This window comes from Marmota monax, unplaced genomic scaffold, assembly GCF_021218885.2.
Source record: "Marmota monax isolate L192 unplaced genomic scaffold, Marmota_monax_Labrador192_F-V1.1 WCK01_AAM20220418_F8-fsc00005, whole genome shotgun sequence".
Classification (NCBI taxonomy): Eukaryota; Metazoa; Chordata; class Mammalia; order Rodentia; family Sciuridae; genus Marmota; species Marmota monax.
This window is the reverse complement of record NW_026692254.1, coordinates 16,017,398-16,036,069: the sequence shown is the minus strand read 5'-3', so window position 1 is coordinate 16,036,069 and position 18,672 is coordinate 16,017,398. Positions and strand designations below refer to the sequence as shown.

The window sequence follows — 18,672 nt, the reverse complement described above, 5'->3', positions numbered from 1 at the left end:
CTTCCAGATGCTCACTCATATGTCTGTTGTTGGAGGCCTCATTTCCTCTCAGGCTGCTGGAGTGCCTTCATGACATGGGAATTGTTTTCCAGAATAAGTGGAAAACAGAGCAAGGAAAGAAAGGATAAAATTAGGCTCTGAAATCACACCCATCATTTCTGCCTGATTCTGTTAGATCTTGTAAAACTACACACTGGGAAAGGACATCTCTAGCCTGTTGCTTAGGAATTCCTTTTCCCAAAGAGTTGCCACTTTCTTTTTGTTGCTTGTTGCTGGTGCTCCCAGTCTTGGTTCCTTTTTGTAAGGGATGCAGTGCTCGTCCTGGGCAGAAGTATTGTAATAGAATCAGCTGTAGAAAGGAGGGGATGAGGTTGATCTTTCCCAGCCCGACCCTCAGCTCTTCCTTAACTCAGCCTTTTATTACCCTCCTCCCACTCTGTGTAGTAAATTGTTCAGGACCATCTCTGAGCCACAAGACTTTAGACAAGCCTTTCTAATAGCAATGATCATATTGTATCCTAGTGATCATGTTTAATGTCTTTGTTTCCTTTTACTAATGTGGCATTTGTTCTATATTCCCAAGGCCAACTATAGTGACTGAAGGATCCTTAATGGATAAATGGATTATCTTTTGAAATATAAATGAATCTAAGAACCTCATTTAATTTTTGGGCCTTTGTCTTTCCTAAACCTTGGAAAGACAAGGAGGAAGAGATCTCCTTCAGCCTATTTTCTGTTTTCCCAAGCAGCCCTGCTACCTTTGGGAAATTTGAGTTCTGCCTCTTTCTGGCACATCTGTTTCTATCTAAGGGCTTCTCATTCTAGGTACATTACCATAATTATTCAGTGACACCTGTTAAAGCACAATAAAGTAGGTTTCATGCAGGACCATTAAAATGAGTACAGGGACATTGCAATGGGGTCTTGCAGTAGGGGAGAGAGATGGAGCTAACTCAGAATTGCACAGGCAAGTGGGAATTTAGAACCAAGGATCAGGTTGGGGGTCAGTGGATTGAAAATTAATAAGAATGTCAAAAGTCTCTGGCTTAACCCACCTAACAAGATTCTTGGTAAAAGCAGACCAGGGTGATCAGACATCACCAGGGAAATAGTGAAGAATGATGAATTGGATCAGATATTGGATAGTGCAGTCTAGGGTGGTTCTTGCTAAATGGACTAAGAAAAGTTCTTTGTTAAAATTGGATTTTATAAGGAAGTGCACAGATAGACCTACCAGAATGTTCAAGGACTTGACTAAAGTCTGACTAAGCAAAGAATTTTTGACAAGGAGCAGAAGCAGATTTGTTTAGGCTGACCCATAAACTTACTTCTATAACATTTTCTACAGAAGAAAATGAAAATAAATGACCCACCTTAAACTTATTCTTAAATTGAAATTGTCTATAAAATGTCACTGAAGTTTTACATGGGAAAGGAATTTACTTATGATCTAGTCCTAGTGATTTCATTTACAGTTTAAGAAATCAAAGGCTAAATTGGTTAAATAATTTTTCTATACCTATGTTTTCTGATGTATACTCTAATATCACAGATAGCATAACTTGGTGAGTTTGAAATCTTCATTTTTCTCTTCCAGAAGAGAAATTGTTGAATATTTCTAATATTACATATTAAATTATATATTTCATATAATAATGATGTACATTTAAAGGAATTATAATTCTTTCCTTTTTAATCCAGATTTAGGTCGATCTCGAGAACTGCAATACGTATATGTGGATAACAACATTCACCTGAAGGGCTTGCCATCTTACCTGTACAATAAAGTCATCGGGTGCAGTGGGTAAGGCTGACTTCACATTTTGGACTTAAAAAGAGATGAATTACTTTTGGTAATTCTGTTTGGTTTTCTTTATCCTTCATATACTAAATCAAATATCCTTATATATTAGGTAAGCAGTTTAGAATATGATATGTTGGATTCAATTAATAAGCTGTTATGTTCAATAAGTAAATGAAAAATGAATCCACACTTGCTTTTTTTGCTATGAAAATAAGCAGTTTTGTTTTTTCCACCTTTATTAAGATTCAGTTGGCAAATGAAATTGCATATATTTAAGTGTGTGACATAATTTGATACACATATACATTGCCACATATGCCATTATAAACTCAGACCCAGCAAGTGGAGGAATCAGCATTGAGTTAAAAATTTTTCTCTCTGAACTCCATTGTAATGGCAATTTTACTGTAGTGACAACCCTAGCATTTAGGGTATTACCAATTGGAAATATTTAGAATTCAGTATTTGAAATAGTCCTTCAATACAAAGCATGATTCTAGAAAACAGAACAGGTGTTTAATTTCTTGGGAAATGATAGTCTTTTATATTCAGGGCAGCAATAATCTTTTCGTCTCTGTCAGGATTTGAAGAGGACTTCAGCTACTCCTTCTGCAGCAGTGGGACAGAACCACCTTAAAGTGCTTTCCAGGGTGGTCTAGGATCCAGAGAACCACTCCACTGCCAGAACCCACTTAGTACTGGTCTTACTTTCCCCACTCAGTGGCAAAGGAACACCTCTGAGACTACTTAACCAGCATGTTTGACTCTTCCCTTCTAATTCCCAGCATTCAGCATAACCTAGCTTATACATCATGGAGTTCTGGCAAGGAAAGGGATGACTATAAGCATATAATAGGGGACAGCCATTCCCTGTTGACCTGACTCCAGGGAATAATAGTGAACCAGGATTGCTCCAGAGAAAGCAATGTCAGGAGAAGTGCTCTTCCCATAGGAAAAGTTATATATTTTTTATCTTGGGAAAGCTCTAGATGAGTTCAGTGCCTATATAGGCTGATGAAATCCAAGCTGAGAGATTTATTCTAGAACCTTCTGCAAAGCAAAACTGGTGTAGTTTTGGGTCAGTGTTTTTTCTACATCTGATTTTGTCATAGTTACTATACTACACAGTCATTAAACCCAGTGAGTTCTTAAAGGATTTTTACTATAATTCTTCTATGTGGTGAGCAAAGTGTCCTCCATCATCATGGTGCATAGAATGATGCAAGCACACACCAAAGCTCATGGCCCTTTTTCCCATACCGAAATCTTTAGAGACTGCGCCAAAATGTGATTTAAGTCTCTACCGTAATTAAGGAATAGCTTTTGTTTAAGGTGAAGATTGCCTTATACTTTGATGTTTACTAATAGATATCACTGACTACCACAAAATTCTGTTTGTGCTGAAAAGACTGAGTTTTTCATCTTTGATTTGGTATATGGTAGCACTGGTAGTGAATTTTAGGAGAGTTCCAAATCTTTAAGGAGACAAATAGTAGGGGAAAATCAAGTATTAACTAATTTTTATTAAGAGCTTATCTTGTTAACAGTAATAAAAATAAAATTATGAATAGGATAGTATGAAACAACCAAATTTCTAATATTAGTAGTATTAGGATATATACAGACTCACTTCCAAATGGATTGTTATTCAAAAGATATTTGTAGTCTGTTAGCTTAATGCAATATGCAGAATGCATTTTTCAGTTTTGGTCATTACATTCTTAAGCAGGTTCACTAAAAGTTCATTTAACCTATTTTGCAATGAAATAATGATACAATATTTTCATGACCAAATGTATTCAGAATTTTAGTGGGAACACTGAAGTCTTAACAACAGAATTAAGGGTCCCCTTTTTTTCTGTCTTTTCTGTTATATCTTAACAACCGAATTAAGGGTCCCCTTTTTTTCTATCTTTTCTATCTGTTGTATATATGAAAAGAGACTCTCCCATTCCAAGTCAAAGTGGTAGTTCTTAATAAGCCTTGGGAAGCAATAGAGCAAGATTGTGAGGGAAGCATACTACAAAGGGCACGAGTATTTGAGGCCTACAAAATGCATTTGTTCATTCGGTGAACATTTGTGGAGCAGTTTCTCTATGGGTCATTGTGCTAGATAATGGCCATGCAGTAGTGAGCAAAATAGTGCATTGCCTGCCCTCCTGGACATTACCATCTCGCTACGGAGCCAAATGAATAATAAATAATTAAAGAAACTTGGTACTAGATGATATTTAAGCTGAGACCTAAAGGGACAGCTTGAATGTAAGAAAATTGGGACAACAGTGCTAAATGAACACAGCTTTGGGTCTGTGGGAAATGAAAGCCTGATAAGTGAATGAATACATGCTCACAAATATGCATATTCTATTAACAAAGTATATATATAAAGATTTTTATAATTATTTATGTATGTGCATTTAAAAATATATATTAAATTCATATCTCAGAGAATAGAGAGAGAATGGCGTTTAAAATGTTTTAGTGGTCATAAAAATAGCAAATAACCAATGATGCAGTTTCAAGAAATCTCAGAAGTCTCATAAAACTATATTTGGTATTATGGAATTGTGAACAAAGTTAGCTCCTCCTTATGTCTATTTGCTAGATTATTATTGAGCCCTAACTAGCAAATCAACACCTCACTAGGAGTTATAGGAAAGGCAAAGATAATTTAGATGTTTACCCTGACAAAAATAACTATAATACAAATAATAAATATCTTGAGAGAGGTAGAGCAATAGAAGTTTTGAGCATGGAATTGGTATTTGTGACTTAGCCTCAAAACCATCCATCATCAATTCTGTTACATTCTGTGATTACACAGGTCCACTGTCTTCATGGTGGGAGGGGAGGCAGGGAGCACCATCAGGAGCCCATATAGAGAGTGGTTTTCACAGCTTCATTGCATCTGTGCTTTATGATTTTTATTTTCTCTGGGTTTTACTTGTCATTACTGAAGGAGTAAATGTCTTCAGCTTTTCTACTTTGTACCCAGAAAGAGAAATGCATCCCTTGTTAGAATTTTAGAGAGTGGTAATTGGCACATTTGTGTACTCAGGGGAACTTAATGGTTAAAGTGATCCTATACAATGATCCTATTTTGCCAGTTATCTCTTTGTATGAGAAAAAGAAAAATCAAGCTCCTACTTTGCCTTTCCTGTGTAAATGATCAATTATAATGGTTGGGAGCAATTTGACCTTCTAAAGACTTGTTAATATAACCACTCAAGGTAATAGAATTATTTGAATATGAATTATGTACTCTGAGCTAAACCAGTAGATTTAAAATGTCCATTAGAGCTGAGGACAGTGGCGCACACTTGGAATCCCAGCAACTTAGGAAGCCAAGGCAGGAGGATCACAAGTTCAAGGCCAATTTTGGTAACTTAGCAGACCCTGTCTCAAAATAAAAAGGGCTGGGGATGTAACCCAGTGGTAAATCACCCTGAGGCTCATTCCCCAGGACGACAACAACAATAACAACAAAATAATGCCTTTTAGATCATAGTCCATTTTTCTGTGGGAGCTGCCTGCACTCCAGAAACCATCAATATTAGATATCTGAACCACAGCCCCACAGGCCCTGGCTGCATATGACAGAAGAAGAGTGTGATTTGAGCTGCCACTCAGGAGACAGAGTCTGCAGTTTGACTCCCAACAAAATTAATTACTTGCTAAAGCAAAAATACTAATATTCCTTTTAAGAGTTAGAAGGATATAAAAACCCACTCTACATAGTTTAATTTTCATAATGTTCAGGATACAACCAACCCAAAATTACAGAACACATAAAGAACCAGGAAAAATATGACCCATTATCAAGAGAGATCAGCAGAGAACAACCTGAGATGACCCAAGATGTTGGAAATGAAAGAAAGATTGGAAAGTAACTATTAAAATTTTTTTCAATGAAGTAAAGAAAAATAAGTTTGTAATGAATGAAAAGGCCACAAAATAGAAATTATGAAAAAGAAAAGAAAGTTTTAGAGTTGAAAATACATTATCTCATATAAAATACTTACTTGATGGGATTAATAGCAGAATGTGTATACATAAACACGAAAGGTCAGTGAACATGGAAGTAGATCAGTAGAAATTATGCAATCTCAGGAACACAAAGAAAAAACAGACTGGAAACAGAAGTGAATACCAGGTCTGGAACATGCTAGACAGTATTAAAAAGACAACTATATGTATAGTTTTCATTCCAAAAGGAGAATAGGGAGGCAATGAGCCAACAATGTAAAAAATACTTAATAAAATAATGTCTCAAAATGTCCTAAGTTTGGTGAAATACATAAATTTATATTTTCAAGAAGCCCAGAGAACCCTAAGTAGGATAAATACAAACTCATGCCTAGGTAAAGCTGCTGAAAATGAAAATAAAAAGGAAATTTTAAAAGCAACTAGAGAAAAAATGACACATTACTTATAAAGGACCAAATCAAGATTCTTAACCTCTCATTAGTAAACCTCGGGGTCCCGGAAACAGTGGAACAACATATCTGAAGTGCTAAAGGAAAAAAAAAATAGTCAAAGTGGTATGATGTATCCAGAAAAATATCCAAGAATGAAGGCAAGCCCAGTGGTGAGGCATGCCTGTAGTCACAGCAATTTGGGAGCTTGAGGTAGGAGAATCAAGTTTAAGGTCAGCCTCAGCAAGTTGGTGAGGTCCTAAAGCAATTTAGTGAGACTCTGTCTGGAAATAAAACACTTTTGTTTCCAGGGCTGGGGATGTGGTCAGTTGTAATGCATTTAGTCCCCAGTATTAAAAAAAATGGTGGCAAAGCACATGATCAGATAGGACAAAATTTAATCCAAAGAAGCTCTGCTCAATTAAGACTCTTCATTCAGAACAAGAGTTATTCTTTATAAGTAGCTTAGTTTTTTTAATCCTTCTTCATCTCCATCCCCCCCCCCTTTTTCTCCTACTTTAAATTGGGGGGAAAAAAAACTGTTCACTGAAAAGGAGGAGGTTAAATCTGTAGCGGTTTCCACACTAATGAGCGTGCGGATCACATAGGAACTTGATTAAGGATAAAAGATAGTTACTTGAGTGCTTTTGGTAAGAGAATTTAAACTAAAAAAGATTTAAAAGTAAAGATTTTTTGTTTGTTTTGTTGGTACAGGGGATTGAACCCAGGGGTACTTACCCACTGAGCCACATCTGCAGCCCTTTTTATGTTTTTCTTTGAAACTGGGTCTCTCTAAGTTGCTTAGGGCCTCACGAAGTTGCTGAGGCTGGCTTTGAGTTTGTGATCCTCCTGCCTCAGGCTCCTGAGCCACTGGGATTACAAGCATTCACTAGCATGCCAGCAAAAGTAAAGACTTTTACATGTTGTTAGGTGGAATTATGAATATGAAAATAAATATGAATTAATTTGCTAAATCATATGCATGTTTTAGAACATATGTGTGGTAAACTCTCAGTGGCAAGATGACTTCACAGTTCTTTTAGCTTTTGGGGGGCTAAATGTTGAAGGCCAGGCAACTCTGAAAATACTGAGTTTAAAAGGAAATTGTTTAATACTTGTTCCAGTTATCTGTATTACTAAACCAAAGGTACTAACATTTACACTTTTAATAACTACTTTGAGAGTTTCATGTAGAAATCTTCTTGTAACCACTTAGGCATTTGATCTAAATTAATAAAAGATACCTAGGTTTAATAATTGTAGTTAATAATAATTTTACTTCATTGTGAACTGAATCATATCATGGGCTTTCATTCCTTCTTGTTGACAATTCGCTGCATTATTACTTCTTTTTTTTTATTGGTTGTTCAAAACATTACAAAACTCTTGACATATCATATTTCATACATTAGATTCAAGTGGGTTATGAACTCCCATTTTTACCCCAAATACAGATTGCAGAATCACATTGGTTACACATCCACATTTTTACATAATGCCATATTAGTAACTGTTGTATTCTGCTACCTTTCCTATCCTCTACTATACCTCCTCCCCTACCCTCCCATCTTCTCTCTCTACCCCATCTACTGTAATTCATTTCTCTCCTTGTTTTTTTTCCCATTCCCCTCACAACCTCTTATATGTAATTTTGTATAACAATGAGGGTCTCCTTCCATTTCCATGCAATTTCCCTTTTCTCTCCCTTTCCCCTCCCACCTCGTGTCTCTGTTTAACGTTAATCTTTTCCTCCTGCTCTTCCTCCCTGCTCTGTTCTTAGTTGCTCTCATTATATCAAAGAAAACATTTGGCATTTGTTTTTTAGGGACTAGCTAGCTTCACTTAGCATAATCTGCTCTAGTGCCATCCATTTCCCTGCAAATTCCATGATTTTGTCATTTTTTAGTGCTGTGTAGTACTCCATTGTGTATAAATGCCACATTTTTTTTAATCCATTCATCTATTGAAGGGCATCTGGGTTGGTTCCACAGTCTAGCTATTGTGAATTGTGCTGCTATGAACATCGATGTGGCAGTATCCCTGTAGTACGCTCTTTTAAGGTCTTCAGGGAATAGTCCGAGAAGGGCAATAGCTGGGTCAAATGGTGGTTCCATTCCCAGCTTTCCCAGGAATCTCCATACGGCTTTCCAAATTGGCTGCACCAACTTGCAGTCCCACCAGCAATGTACAAGAGTACCCTTTTCCCCACATCCTCGCCAGCCCTTGTTGTTGTTTGACTTCATAATGGCTGCCAATCTTACTGGAGTGAGATGGTATCTTAGGGTGGTTTTGATTTGCATTTCTCTGACTGCTAGAGATGGTGAACATTTTTTCATGTACTTGTTGATTGATTGTATGTCCTCCTCTGAGAAGTGTCTGTTCAGGTCCTTGGCCCATTTGTTGATTGGGTTATTTGTTATCTTATTGTTTAATTTTTTGAGTTCTTTGTATACTTTGGATATTAGGGCTCTATCTGAAGTGTGAGGAGTAAAAATTTGTTCCCATGATGTAGGCTCCCTTTTTACCTCTCTTATTGTTTCTCTTGCTGAGAAAAAAACTTTTTAGTTTAAGTAAGTCCCATTTGTTGATTTTTGTTATTAACTCTTGTGCTATGGGTGTCCTATTAAGGAATTTGGAGCCCGACCCCACAATATGTAGATCGGAGCCAACTTTTTCTTCTATCAGACACAGAGTCTCTGATTTGATATCAAGCTCCTTGATCCATTTTGAGTTAACTTTTGTGCATGGCGAGAGGAGGGGATTCAGTTTCATTTTGTTGCATATGGATTTCCAGTTTTCCCAACACCATTTGTTGAAGATGCTATCCTTCCTCCATTGCATGCTTTTGGCCCCTTTATCAAATATAAGATAGTTGTAAGTTTGTGGATTAGTCTCTGTGTCCTCTATTCTGTACCATTGGTCCACCCACCTGTTTTGGTACCAGTACCATGCTGTTTTTTGTTACTATTGCTCTGTAATATAGTTTGAAATCTGGATATACTTTTTTCTCAGCAGCACATGGATCCTTCTCAAAAATAGACCATATATTATGCCATAGGGCAACCCTCAGTAAATATAAAGGGGTGGAGATAATACCAATCATTTTATCTGATCATAATGGAATGAAACTGGAAATCAATGATAAAAGAAGGAAGGAAAAATTTTACATCACATGGAAAATGAACAATATGTTACTGAATGATCAATGGGTTACAGAAGACATAAAGGAGGAAATCAAAATATTCTTAGAGATAAATGAAAATACAGACACAACAGATCGGAATCTATGGGACACAATGAAAGCAGTTTTAAGAGGGAAATTCATTGCCTGGAGGTCATTCCTCAAAAAAAGAAAAAAACAACAAATAAATGAGCTCACACTTTATCTCAAAGCCCTAGAAAAGGAAGAGCAAAACAACAGCAAAGGTAGCAGAAGGCAAGAAATAATTAAAATCAGAGCGGAAATCAACGAAATGGAAACAAAAGAAACTATTGAAAAAATTGACAAAACTAAAAGTTGGTTCTTCGAAAAAATAAATAAGATCCACAGACCCTTAGCCATGCTAACGAAGAGAAGAGAGAGAACTCAAATTACTAACATACAGGATGAAAAAGGCAACATCACAACAGATACTACAGAAATACAGAAGATAACTAGGAATTATTTTGAAACCCTATATTCCAATAAAATAGATGATAGTGAAGACATCGATAAATTTCTTAAGTCATATGATTTGCCCAGACTGAGTCAGGAGGATACACACAATTTGAACAGACCAATATCAATGGATGAAATAGAAGAAGCAATCAAAAGACTACCAACCAAGAAAAGCCCAGGACCGGATGGGTATACAGCGGAGTTTTACAAAACCTTTAAAGAAGAATTAATACCAATACTTTTCAAGTTATTTCAGGAAATTACTTCTTTTTTAGATGAGTGATGATCACTTTTCAAGATACCTTCCTAGCAGTTTTAACCTTTTGCAATTTTCTTCCATGTACCAGACACTTTAGCTAATTAGAACTCCGTATGCCTCAGGCATTTACAGAGCTGAATCCCTGTTCATGTTATTTTCTTTCTCTGAAATATAATAAAAAGAAAAGAAAGCCCAGCTGTATACATTGATAAACATTTACTACGTACCAGGCAATGTGCTCATTATTATCTACATTATTTCACAAAATCCTCCTAGCAGCCCTTGTGTTATTATCCTCACTTTAGAAATGAAGAAACTGAAGTTTGGACAATTAAAGTGTCCAAAGTCAGAAATCGAGGTGGTAATAGCATTGTTTGCTTCTTTGTTCGCACTCTTATCCTCTATACTAGGTGCTCTGCCTCCCTCCTCTCCTTTATCTAGAATCATGACTGTCTGTATGCTTGAGCTCTTCTGCTGACTCCTGTGAGCAGATAGCATGGACACTTAGGCTCCCCAACAGCAGTGGAGAGAGGCTGGCCATGGAACAGCTGACCTGTGAATGCCAACTCCTGTGCACACTTCCCTCTTGGCCTTCTTTCTGCCTAGCTGCAGCTCACGCTCCAGTGTGAAGCACAGAAGGCATTTAATAAATGGAGCTTAAAATTAATTAGCTCCTTCTATCCAGTGTTAAAGAGTAGGAACTTCTCTGCTAAAAGAATTATTGAAGGGAAATTAAACTTTATATAAAATAAGGATACACTTGTTAATGTGAGCTTTTTCGGTTGTTTAATCAGCATCTGTCTTTTTAATTATTGGAGACAATGAAAGCATTAGGAAGAATGAGGTGGAGGGGTTATGGCTCAGTGGTAGAGCACTTGCCTGGTATGCATGAGGCCCTGGATTTGATTCAATCCCTGGTGCTGAAGGGAAAAAGCAAAAAAGGAAAAAGAAAGAATCTGTCTTTCCATTTTCTACAACTGTATTTGTTATTCCATATTGTTCAATTCTCTGGGCATCATCCACATAGAATGTATCCACAGCTGGGTTCAGAAGTAGCAGCTGGTAAGGCACTGACAGTAGGAAATTAGTATTCATGAAGGACTTACTTTTTTAACTACATTTTCATTGTTTTATGATTTTTTTTTTCAGGGTTCTCATACTACAGCCTGGCTACAGAGTTTGGAAACATATCATTTCACCATGTCTGTTAGGGTTTAGCTCACACAATGGTGGGGGCTGGCAAGTATAAAATATGCAGGGCAGGCCATCAGGCAGTCTACCCAGGGAAGGGTTGATACCTCAGATTAAATCGAAAGGCAATCCAGAGAGAGAATTTTCTTTGGAAAACCTTACTCTTTATTCTTAGGGCCTTCAACTGATTGGATGAGACCCACTCACATCATAGAGGGTGTCTGTTACTCTCAAGGTCTACTGATTTAAATGTTAATCTCATCTTTAAAATACCTTCATAGAGAAATCTAGACTGATATTTGACAAAATGGCTGGGCACCATGCCCTTTCAAGTTGATAAAAAATGTCAGACATCTGCCAAAATTCCGTTTGACACCATTTGATGATAACCACTATTTTCTTAAATAATCATTTCTTTAAATGACCATCCTATTGTGTGACCACATACAGATCATTGTAGTACTTAACTCTCCAACATATCTCCTGGCCTCAAGACATAAGAACCCAAAGAGTTTCCCAAAAGTTTGCAACTTTAAGTTGCCCAGGTTGCCCTCAGACTTTAGATTCTCTTACCTCAGCCTCACAGGTCAGTGGGATTACAGGCATGTACCATTGCACCTGGCTGAAAGTTTGTACCTTTGTAAGTGACTGTCTTTTCACACTCTAAATTCTAGAGGGAATTGCTGCTTTTTGCTCTTTGTTACTTTAAGAGAGTGTGTGTGTGTGTATATGTGTGTGTGTCTGGAGGGAAAGGGGGCAGGGGAAGGGCCTGAGGATTAAACCCAGGGTCTGGGGCATGCTAAGCAAGGGCTCTACCATACTAAGCCCCTGCTTTTATTAATTCTGTACTCCTCTCAATAGTTAACAATCTGGCTGACAAATTTTACAGTTTTCCCTGTTCAAATTACTGATGAGGTCTCCTGGATGGGCCTGCCAATGCAATGACAGTTTGCTCTTGCTGGCAATTAATCCAATTTCTCAGACTGAGGTGATTTGAAGTTAGGCTTCAGTCCCTGAGACAGCCTCTGCTTTCTATTCCTACTTACTCTAAGGGAAATAAATGCTATAGTCATTCCTAATTAAAAAAAAAAATCAACTAGGAATGGAAAGGGATTTCCTCATTAGATAAAATATATCTACAAAAAGCCAATAGTTAATATTATACTTAATGTTGAAAACCTTGACTTACCCAAATTAACATTTAAATTGACATTCTACTCTGAATACTAAGAAGGTTTTAAGAATCTCTAGATAAAATGCTTGTAAAGTTTAAATAGAATAATAAACAAATGAGAATTGCAAGAAAAGTATTTAACAAGAAATAGGGCAGACATGAGATGATGCAATCTTCTATAAAAATTATTATAATCAAAACAATGTAGAATTGACATAGGATTAAACAAATGCATCATTGGAACAGATCAAGAACTCTAAACATTAATTCAAGGGTTTTTGAGATCTTAATGTGGTTAAAAAATAAAAAAGCATTTTAATTCAGAGGTAAATTATAATTTTATTTAATAATGCTATCAATATTGTTTGTCCATTTGGAAGAAAAAAATTGAGTCCTAATTTATGTCATTATAAAAAAGATAACCATCTACATGTAAAAATAATTTAGTAAGTATACCAGAAGCAGCTTTAGTATTATATATGTACAATCTTCAAATTAGGGAGCCCTCTTCAGAAAATCATAAAAGTTTGATGCCATGAAGGAAATAAGTGGGTATGACTACTGAATGGTAAAAGGCTCCATATGCAGAGTTATAAGACAGAAACATTTTTGGAAATAATATAGCAAAGGATTGTTTCTGCCGATATGGAGATTCCTAAGAATTTTTTTTTTAATTCAATAGAAAATAAGGCAAAGGATGTGAAGGCAAAGGACAGTTCACAGAAGAGTAAATGCAAATGGCCAATAAACAAATCAAAGGTGATTAAACTTAGGAACCAAGATGATGCTTTTCATTAATCACATTGGCAAGACGTTAAAATGATTGATAATGTCCAGTTCTGATGATGATGTAGAGAAATGGATACTTTCATATAACTTTTTTGGAAAGATCTTACACATTGAAATTTTTTAGTTTTCATGGCCAGCAATCCCCTTTTGGGGACTTTTATCTTATAATAATGAAAACATACATGCATAAGAATGTTTGTACACATTTATTATAACCTCATTTGTTAGTAGAAAGGAAAACCTTAAAAAGAAGAAGAGGTGAGCCTAGTGAATAAGTTAATAAATAAATTATGGTTCACCCAATACTATGGAATATTATGTGACTGTTAAAAGTATTTCTCTAAATCTATCTTGATCAATCTAAACAATTATGTGAACAAAAAACCACATTACAGTATTGTGTGATCCCATTTGACAAGAGGAAAAAAACAGAAAAAGAATATCTAACTCTGTATTCTTGCCTGAGCATAGAGAACACAGTAGAATGATAAACACACTGATAATTGTGGTTACTTTACAGAGGGTCAAGAAATAGAGTTTGAAGGAGAGAAACTTAGGAGAAACTGTTCACTTGTCCTTTTTTCCTTCATTTTTTATATGAGCATAAACTTATAAAAAATATCATGCATTATGTTGTATAATTTTAGTTTTTAATTCTAAATTTTTTGAATAATCTTTTAAAATACACATTCCTGGCTAAAACCAGAGCTCCTAAGATCAAATCAATTTTTAAAAATGTGAAATAAGAAGTCATGGTATGGAATTTGTCCAACCCACCTCACGTGTTTCCTCCTTCTGAAATTTAATGACATTTCTTTTTCAAATAAATCAAACACCCCCAACTATGAATAGTTGAAAGGATGTAGTACTCACTGTGGGAACTTAGTGAAAAGCCACCAGTGTCTCCCCCACAAGGCTACTCCAGGCCTTCTGCTTATGTTATGCTCTTTTTCAAGGCTCTGACAACTTCCTCATTCCTGTTTGATTCTGTGCTTGAGGTTTTCTTTACCCCTCTTTGCTACCAGACTACCACGTTGTGGCCAGATAACTTTGTAAAAACCATCTAATAGTCTTCCCCAAGAATTAAAACCATCTAACTTCTGCTAATATTCTCGGCCTCCTCTTCCCACCCCTCCATACCTCAGTGTCCCTTTTCCCAGCTCCCTTGAAACCACAGACATAGCCACATTCTGTCAGGCTTTGCTGCTGCCGCACATGGTATTCTCTTTACTTGGCACATTAGTACCTGTATCCTTCATTTATTTCTGGTGGAATCAGTTGAGCTGTAAGTCAGATATTGACTCCTTTATAAAGTTTTCTCTAGTTCCCTGAACAGTCAGTCACCCCTTCTTCTCTGCCCCTATTATGCTATCTTATCTTCCTGAGGAAAGAGATCATGTTGTTTTGTTTTGTTTTTCATTTTAGTATCTTGATTGACTGGCATATAATAGGTGTTCTGGAACCACTTCATAATAGAACAAAGAGCAAATAAAAGAATCTCTAATGAATAAATGAGTCCAGGGCTTCACCTTCTAGTCTTGAGCCCAATGCTTCATTACCTGTTTCTGGTCAAGGTCATAGATATTTTATCTTGTGTTTAGAGAACCAAGGTTTGTTGGCACCATTTGCCTTTAGAGAAAAGTAACCTGATGGCCTCAGACAGGAGGCAGGAGGAGAGCAGACCCCTGCAGCGAAAGGAACAAGGACATCTCTGCCTTCTGGTTACAAGGGGCTGCAGGGAATAGGACACGACTTGGCCCATTCTATACACCAAAATATTGTCCCCACATTTTTATGGAAAGATCCCTCAAAGTTATCTTGTACCATTTAAAATCTCCCTGCTTTGGGGATTTGGGATTTTCTACACAAAAACTGTATTAGACTAAGATAGAAAGTACTTGATAAGGTACTTTTTTTTTCTTTTAATTCTGAAAGTTTCCATCAACATAAACTTGGAGAGGGCAGTAAAAGAAGGAAAAATAGAGTTTACAAAGAAAATTGTATAAATCCCATGAAGGAAAGCTTGTTCCACATCGTCCTTGCTGTAAGTGACTGTGCCTCAGCCATGACTTAGCTGCACTCCAACTGAAGAGTTTCTATTTCAGAGGCAGGTTGTATTAAGGATAGCATCTGTTCTGGTAGTTCAGCAGAGCTGTCAGTTTTCAGATGTGTGTTGTGATCCTCACATGTGTGCTAGCCTTGTATTATTTCCCTCATTGCTAATACCACTGTGGGTGTGTGTCTGTCTGCAGCTGCGGAGCCCCCATCCAAGTGTCTGAGGTAAAGCTGCTCTCCTTTTCATCGGGGCAGCTGACTGTCTTCCTCCCAGCTGAGGTGAAGGCCATAGGGACAGAGAACGATCACGTCCTGCCTCTGCAAGAGCTGGCCATGAGAAGTCTGTATCATGCCCACCACAGATTTCTAAAAGGTTTGCTTGCTTCTCTTTCCTATTCTCCCTTTTGATTTCATGAACAAACAATTGTGTTTTATACTGCCTGATTTGGCTTTCGTCTTTTTTTTTTTAATCATGGTAAAATACACAGCACAAAATTGACCATTTGAATTTGCTTTTAAATGTACAGTTTGGTGGTATTAATTGTGCTCACACTATTGTGCCCTAGGGCTTTTCTTTTTTATCTTTTTTCTTTTTTTCATTTTTTAAGACAGTCTTGCTGTGTTGCCCAACCCTACCTCAAACTCCTGGGCTCCTTCTTGTCTCAGCCTCCCATGGAACTGGAATAATGGCTTCATGCCATCACAACCAGCTGGGACCTTGCTTATAAGAAAAACAGTTTTCATATTTTATCAACACTGATCCCTTTAGTACCTTCTACAGACACAAAGAGGAACAGTGGTTCAAAGTTAAATGAAATAAATTTGGTGTTTGGAAATATGTATTTGGTTGAGGCAAGAGACTGGCAGTGGGGGAAAATTTGGAAGGATCTTAACCTTGAAGATCTCTCCAGAAGAACAGACTTTTGCCTTGCTGTCTGCTCACATCTGTGAAATGTGAGGAGAAGAAATATGAGGAGCCTTTGGCAGTATTACCACAGCATTCCAACTCTTGGAAAGTATTTGTCAGTGTATAAGTTTTATAGATATTATGGTGTTTATAACTGAAACGCCTTAAAAAGCACTAGGTGGGGTTGGGGGTGGAGGTCAGTGGTAGGGCACATGCTTAGCACGTTTGAAGTCCTGGATTCAATCTCAGCACTGAGAAAAAGAAGAAAGCATTAGGCAATGATAATAAGAAAAATGCATTTCAAGTGTTCTTAAAGCTGCTAAATGTTTTACCTTTATATGAAAAAGAAGTCCACAAACAAACAAACAAAAACATGTAACCTTAGCCTTCCAGAAATGTCTAGTGGGAAGTTGTTTTTTAAAAAACTAAACAGTATATTCTCGTTATTCACCTAGGGCAAGTTATATTTTTCTAAGTTGTTATTGGTGAGTCTGAACAGTTATAAAAGGTTAAGAAGATCATTTGTGATTCCTTTCCAAAGATGAGCTGATAATCTTTAGATTTCACCTCATTATGAACATTTCTCCCTCCATTCAATGTTTATTGTCAGTGTAGAAACCTAGTGTGGATTTGTATCAGGATTGGCTGGGTCACAGGGATGTTCTGCTTTAAATATCACTTGTGTAGCTCAGACTAAGTTGGAAAGGAAAACTCCCTATTTTTATTAATGATATGAGAATGAGACACAGAAAAGCTTTTTCATTTTTTTTTCATTCTCTTTGTTTCCTGAATTTCATTATTTTCAGTAAACATAATTTAGCCTTGATTGATACTTGATTGACTAGAGGTCTAGTAGATTTAGGGAGAACTTAATGAAAGTAAGTGATAGTCTTTCATCCCATCCCTCCTTCAATTCTCTCTTATAAAAGCGTGCAAAACCCTCTCTGGGTAAATTGATGCCTTTGTGATCCTTGTTCTTAAAGACTAGTTGATCTTATTCTTTCCTTGACTGTATCTCAGGACAGCTTCTGGTTGCTCTTAAGAGAAGATTTTCATTTTCTTTTGGTATCAAAAAATGTAAAAAGAATCTTTCATTTCCTAATAATGTTAGATTTTTTATTCAATACCTATGAGATAACAGAATTTTCAACACCAAGTACTTTTAGCTAACTGAACTCATTTGGTAACAAATAAGTATTTTAAGAAGTCTGATTTAAGGAAATTGATTTTTACTCATGTGCATGATTTTCTCTTGTGTTCCAGATCTGAACTTTTTGTCTCCAATCTCATTACCCAGAAGTCTCCTGGAGCTGCTGCACTGCCCCCTAGGGCACTGTCACCGGTGTAGTGAGCCCATGTTTACCATCGTCTACCCCAAGCTTTTTCCCTTGAGAGAGACGCCGATGGCAGGGCTGCACCAGGGGTAATCACGCCTAAGTGGGCGCCAGGGTTTACACCTGAGCAAGGGTACAGTGTGGGGAGTGGGGAGGCCATGCACAAAAGCATTGTTAAATCAGCAGCTTTGGCAGGGTGTAATATGCTTCCTGAGATAGAGCTAAATGAAACAAATGTGCATTTCAGCATCACAAGAAAACTGGACTTCCCTTTATTAATTAATTTTTCAGTCATATATAGAAAAGTTGTATTGTATGTATTCTTTAGAATAGCTCATTCTTTGTGGGAATGTTTTCCTGCTATTTCCCTATTCACAATAGTCGTTAGGCAATAAGGGATACAAGAAAAAACGTTGTAGAATTGACCAAGCCCAGCCCTTCCATTTAATTGGTGTTGCTAACTGAAAGTGTATGACTGAACTCTGTGCACTTGTGCGTGTGTTTCTGTTTTGAATTTCTAACCCTTCCAAATGGCATTCTCATGCTCCTCTTTATTTCTTGGCACAATGCCTTGAATTTGCTAAGAATGTTCACCAAGTAAAATCCCAGTAATGATACTATAGATTAGGAAAGGAATACCAGACAATTAAAGATAGGGGTGTGCACAACCTTTTTAAGTTTGAAAAAACAGTATAATACTTCATTTGTTCTTCAAATATGGTATTTTGAGTGAGTAAATTTTCCAGATAACTTAATCTTGTTACCCCTCTTCAGTGCCCAAAGCTATTTTCATTGTGATCATTTTCATAGAAAACTTTCCGAGATTTTCTTTCCTTTTTTTCATTTCTTCCTCCCCCTTGACTCCCCTCCATGATACTGAGGATTGAACCCAGGGTCTCATGCATGCTAGACAAGTGCCCTCTACTGCTAAGGTATATCCCCAGGCCCTTTGTTTCTTAATCCGTGCAAACGAGGCTGTGCCCTGCAGTGTTCAGAGCATGGACTTTGCATCCCACAGGCTGAATCTTCTGCTGTACTTCTCTGAGCCTGGAAATAGGGACAGAACAACTCACTTGGCTGGACCAC

General features: G+C 36.9%; 1 protein-coding gene across 7 annotated transcripts in view; it reads left to right on the top strand.

The window, feature by feature from the left end:
* Lrrc28 (leucine rich repeat containing 28) overlaps positions 1–18,672 on the top strand; it is a 146,059-nt gene that overhangs the window by 103,770 nt on the left and 23,617 nt on the right. For all 7 annotated transcript variants that reach the window (XM_046436203.2, XM_046436188.2, XM_046436217.2 and 4 more), the window contains 3 exons: positions 1,702–1,804; positions 15,543–15,718; positions 17,516–17,675. In XM_046436203.2, coding sequence (XP_046292159.1) covers positions 1,702–1,804; positions 15,543–15,718; positions 17,516–17,675 — 439 coding nt within the window. The remainder of the gene's footprint in view (positions 1–1,701; positions 1,805–15,542; positions 15,719–17,515; positions 17,676–18,672) is intronic.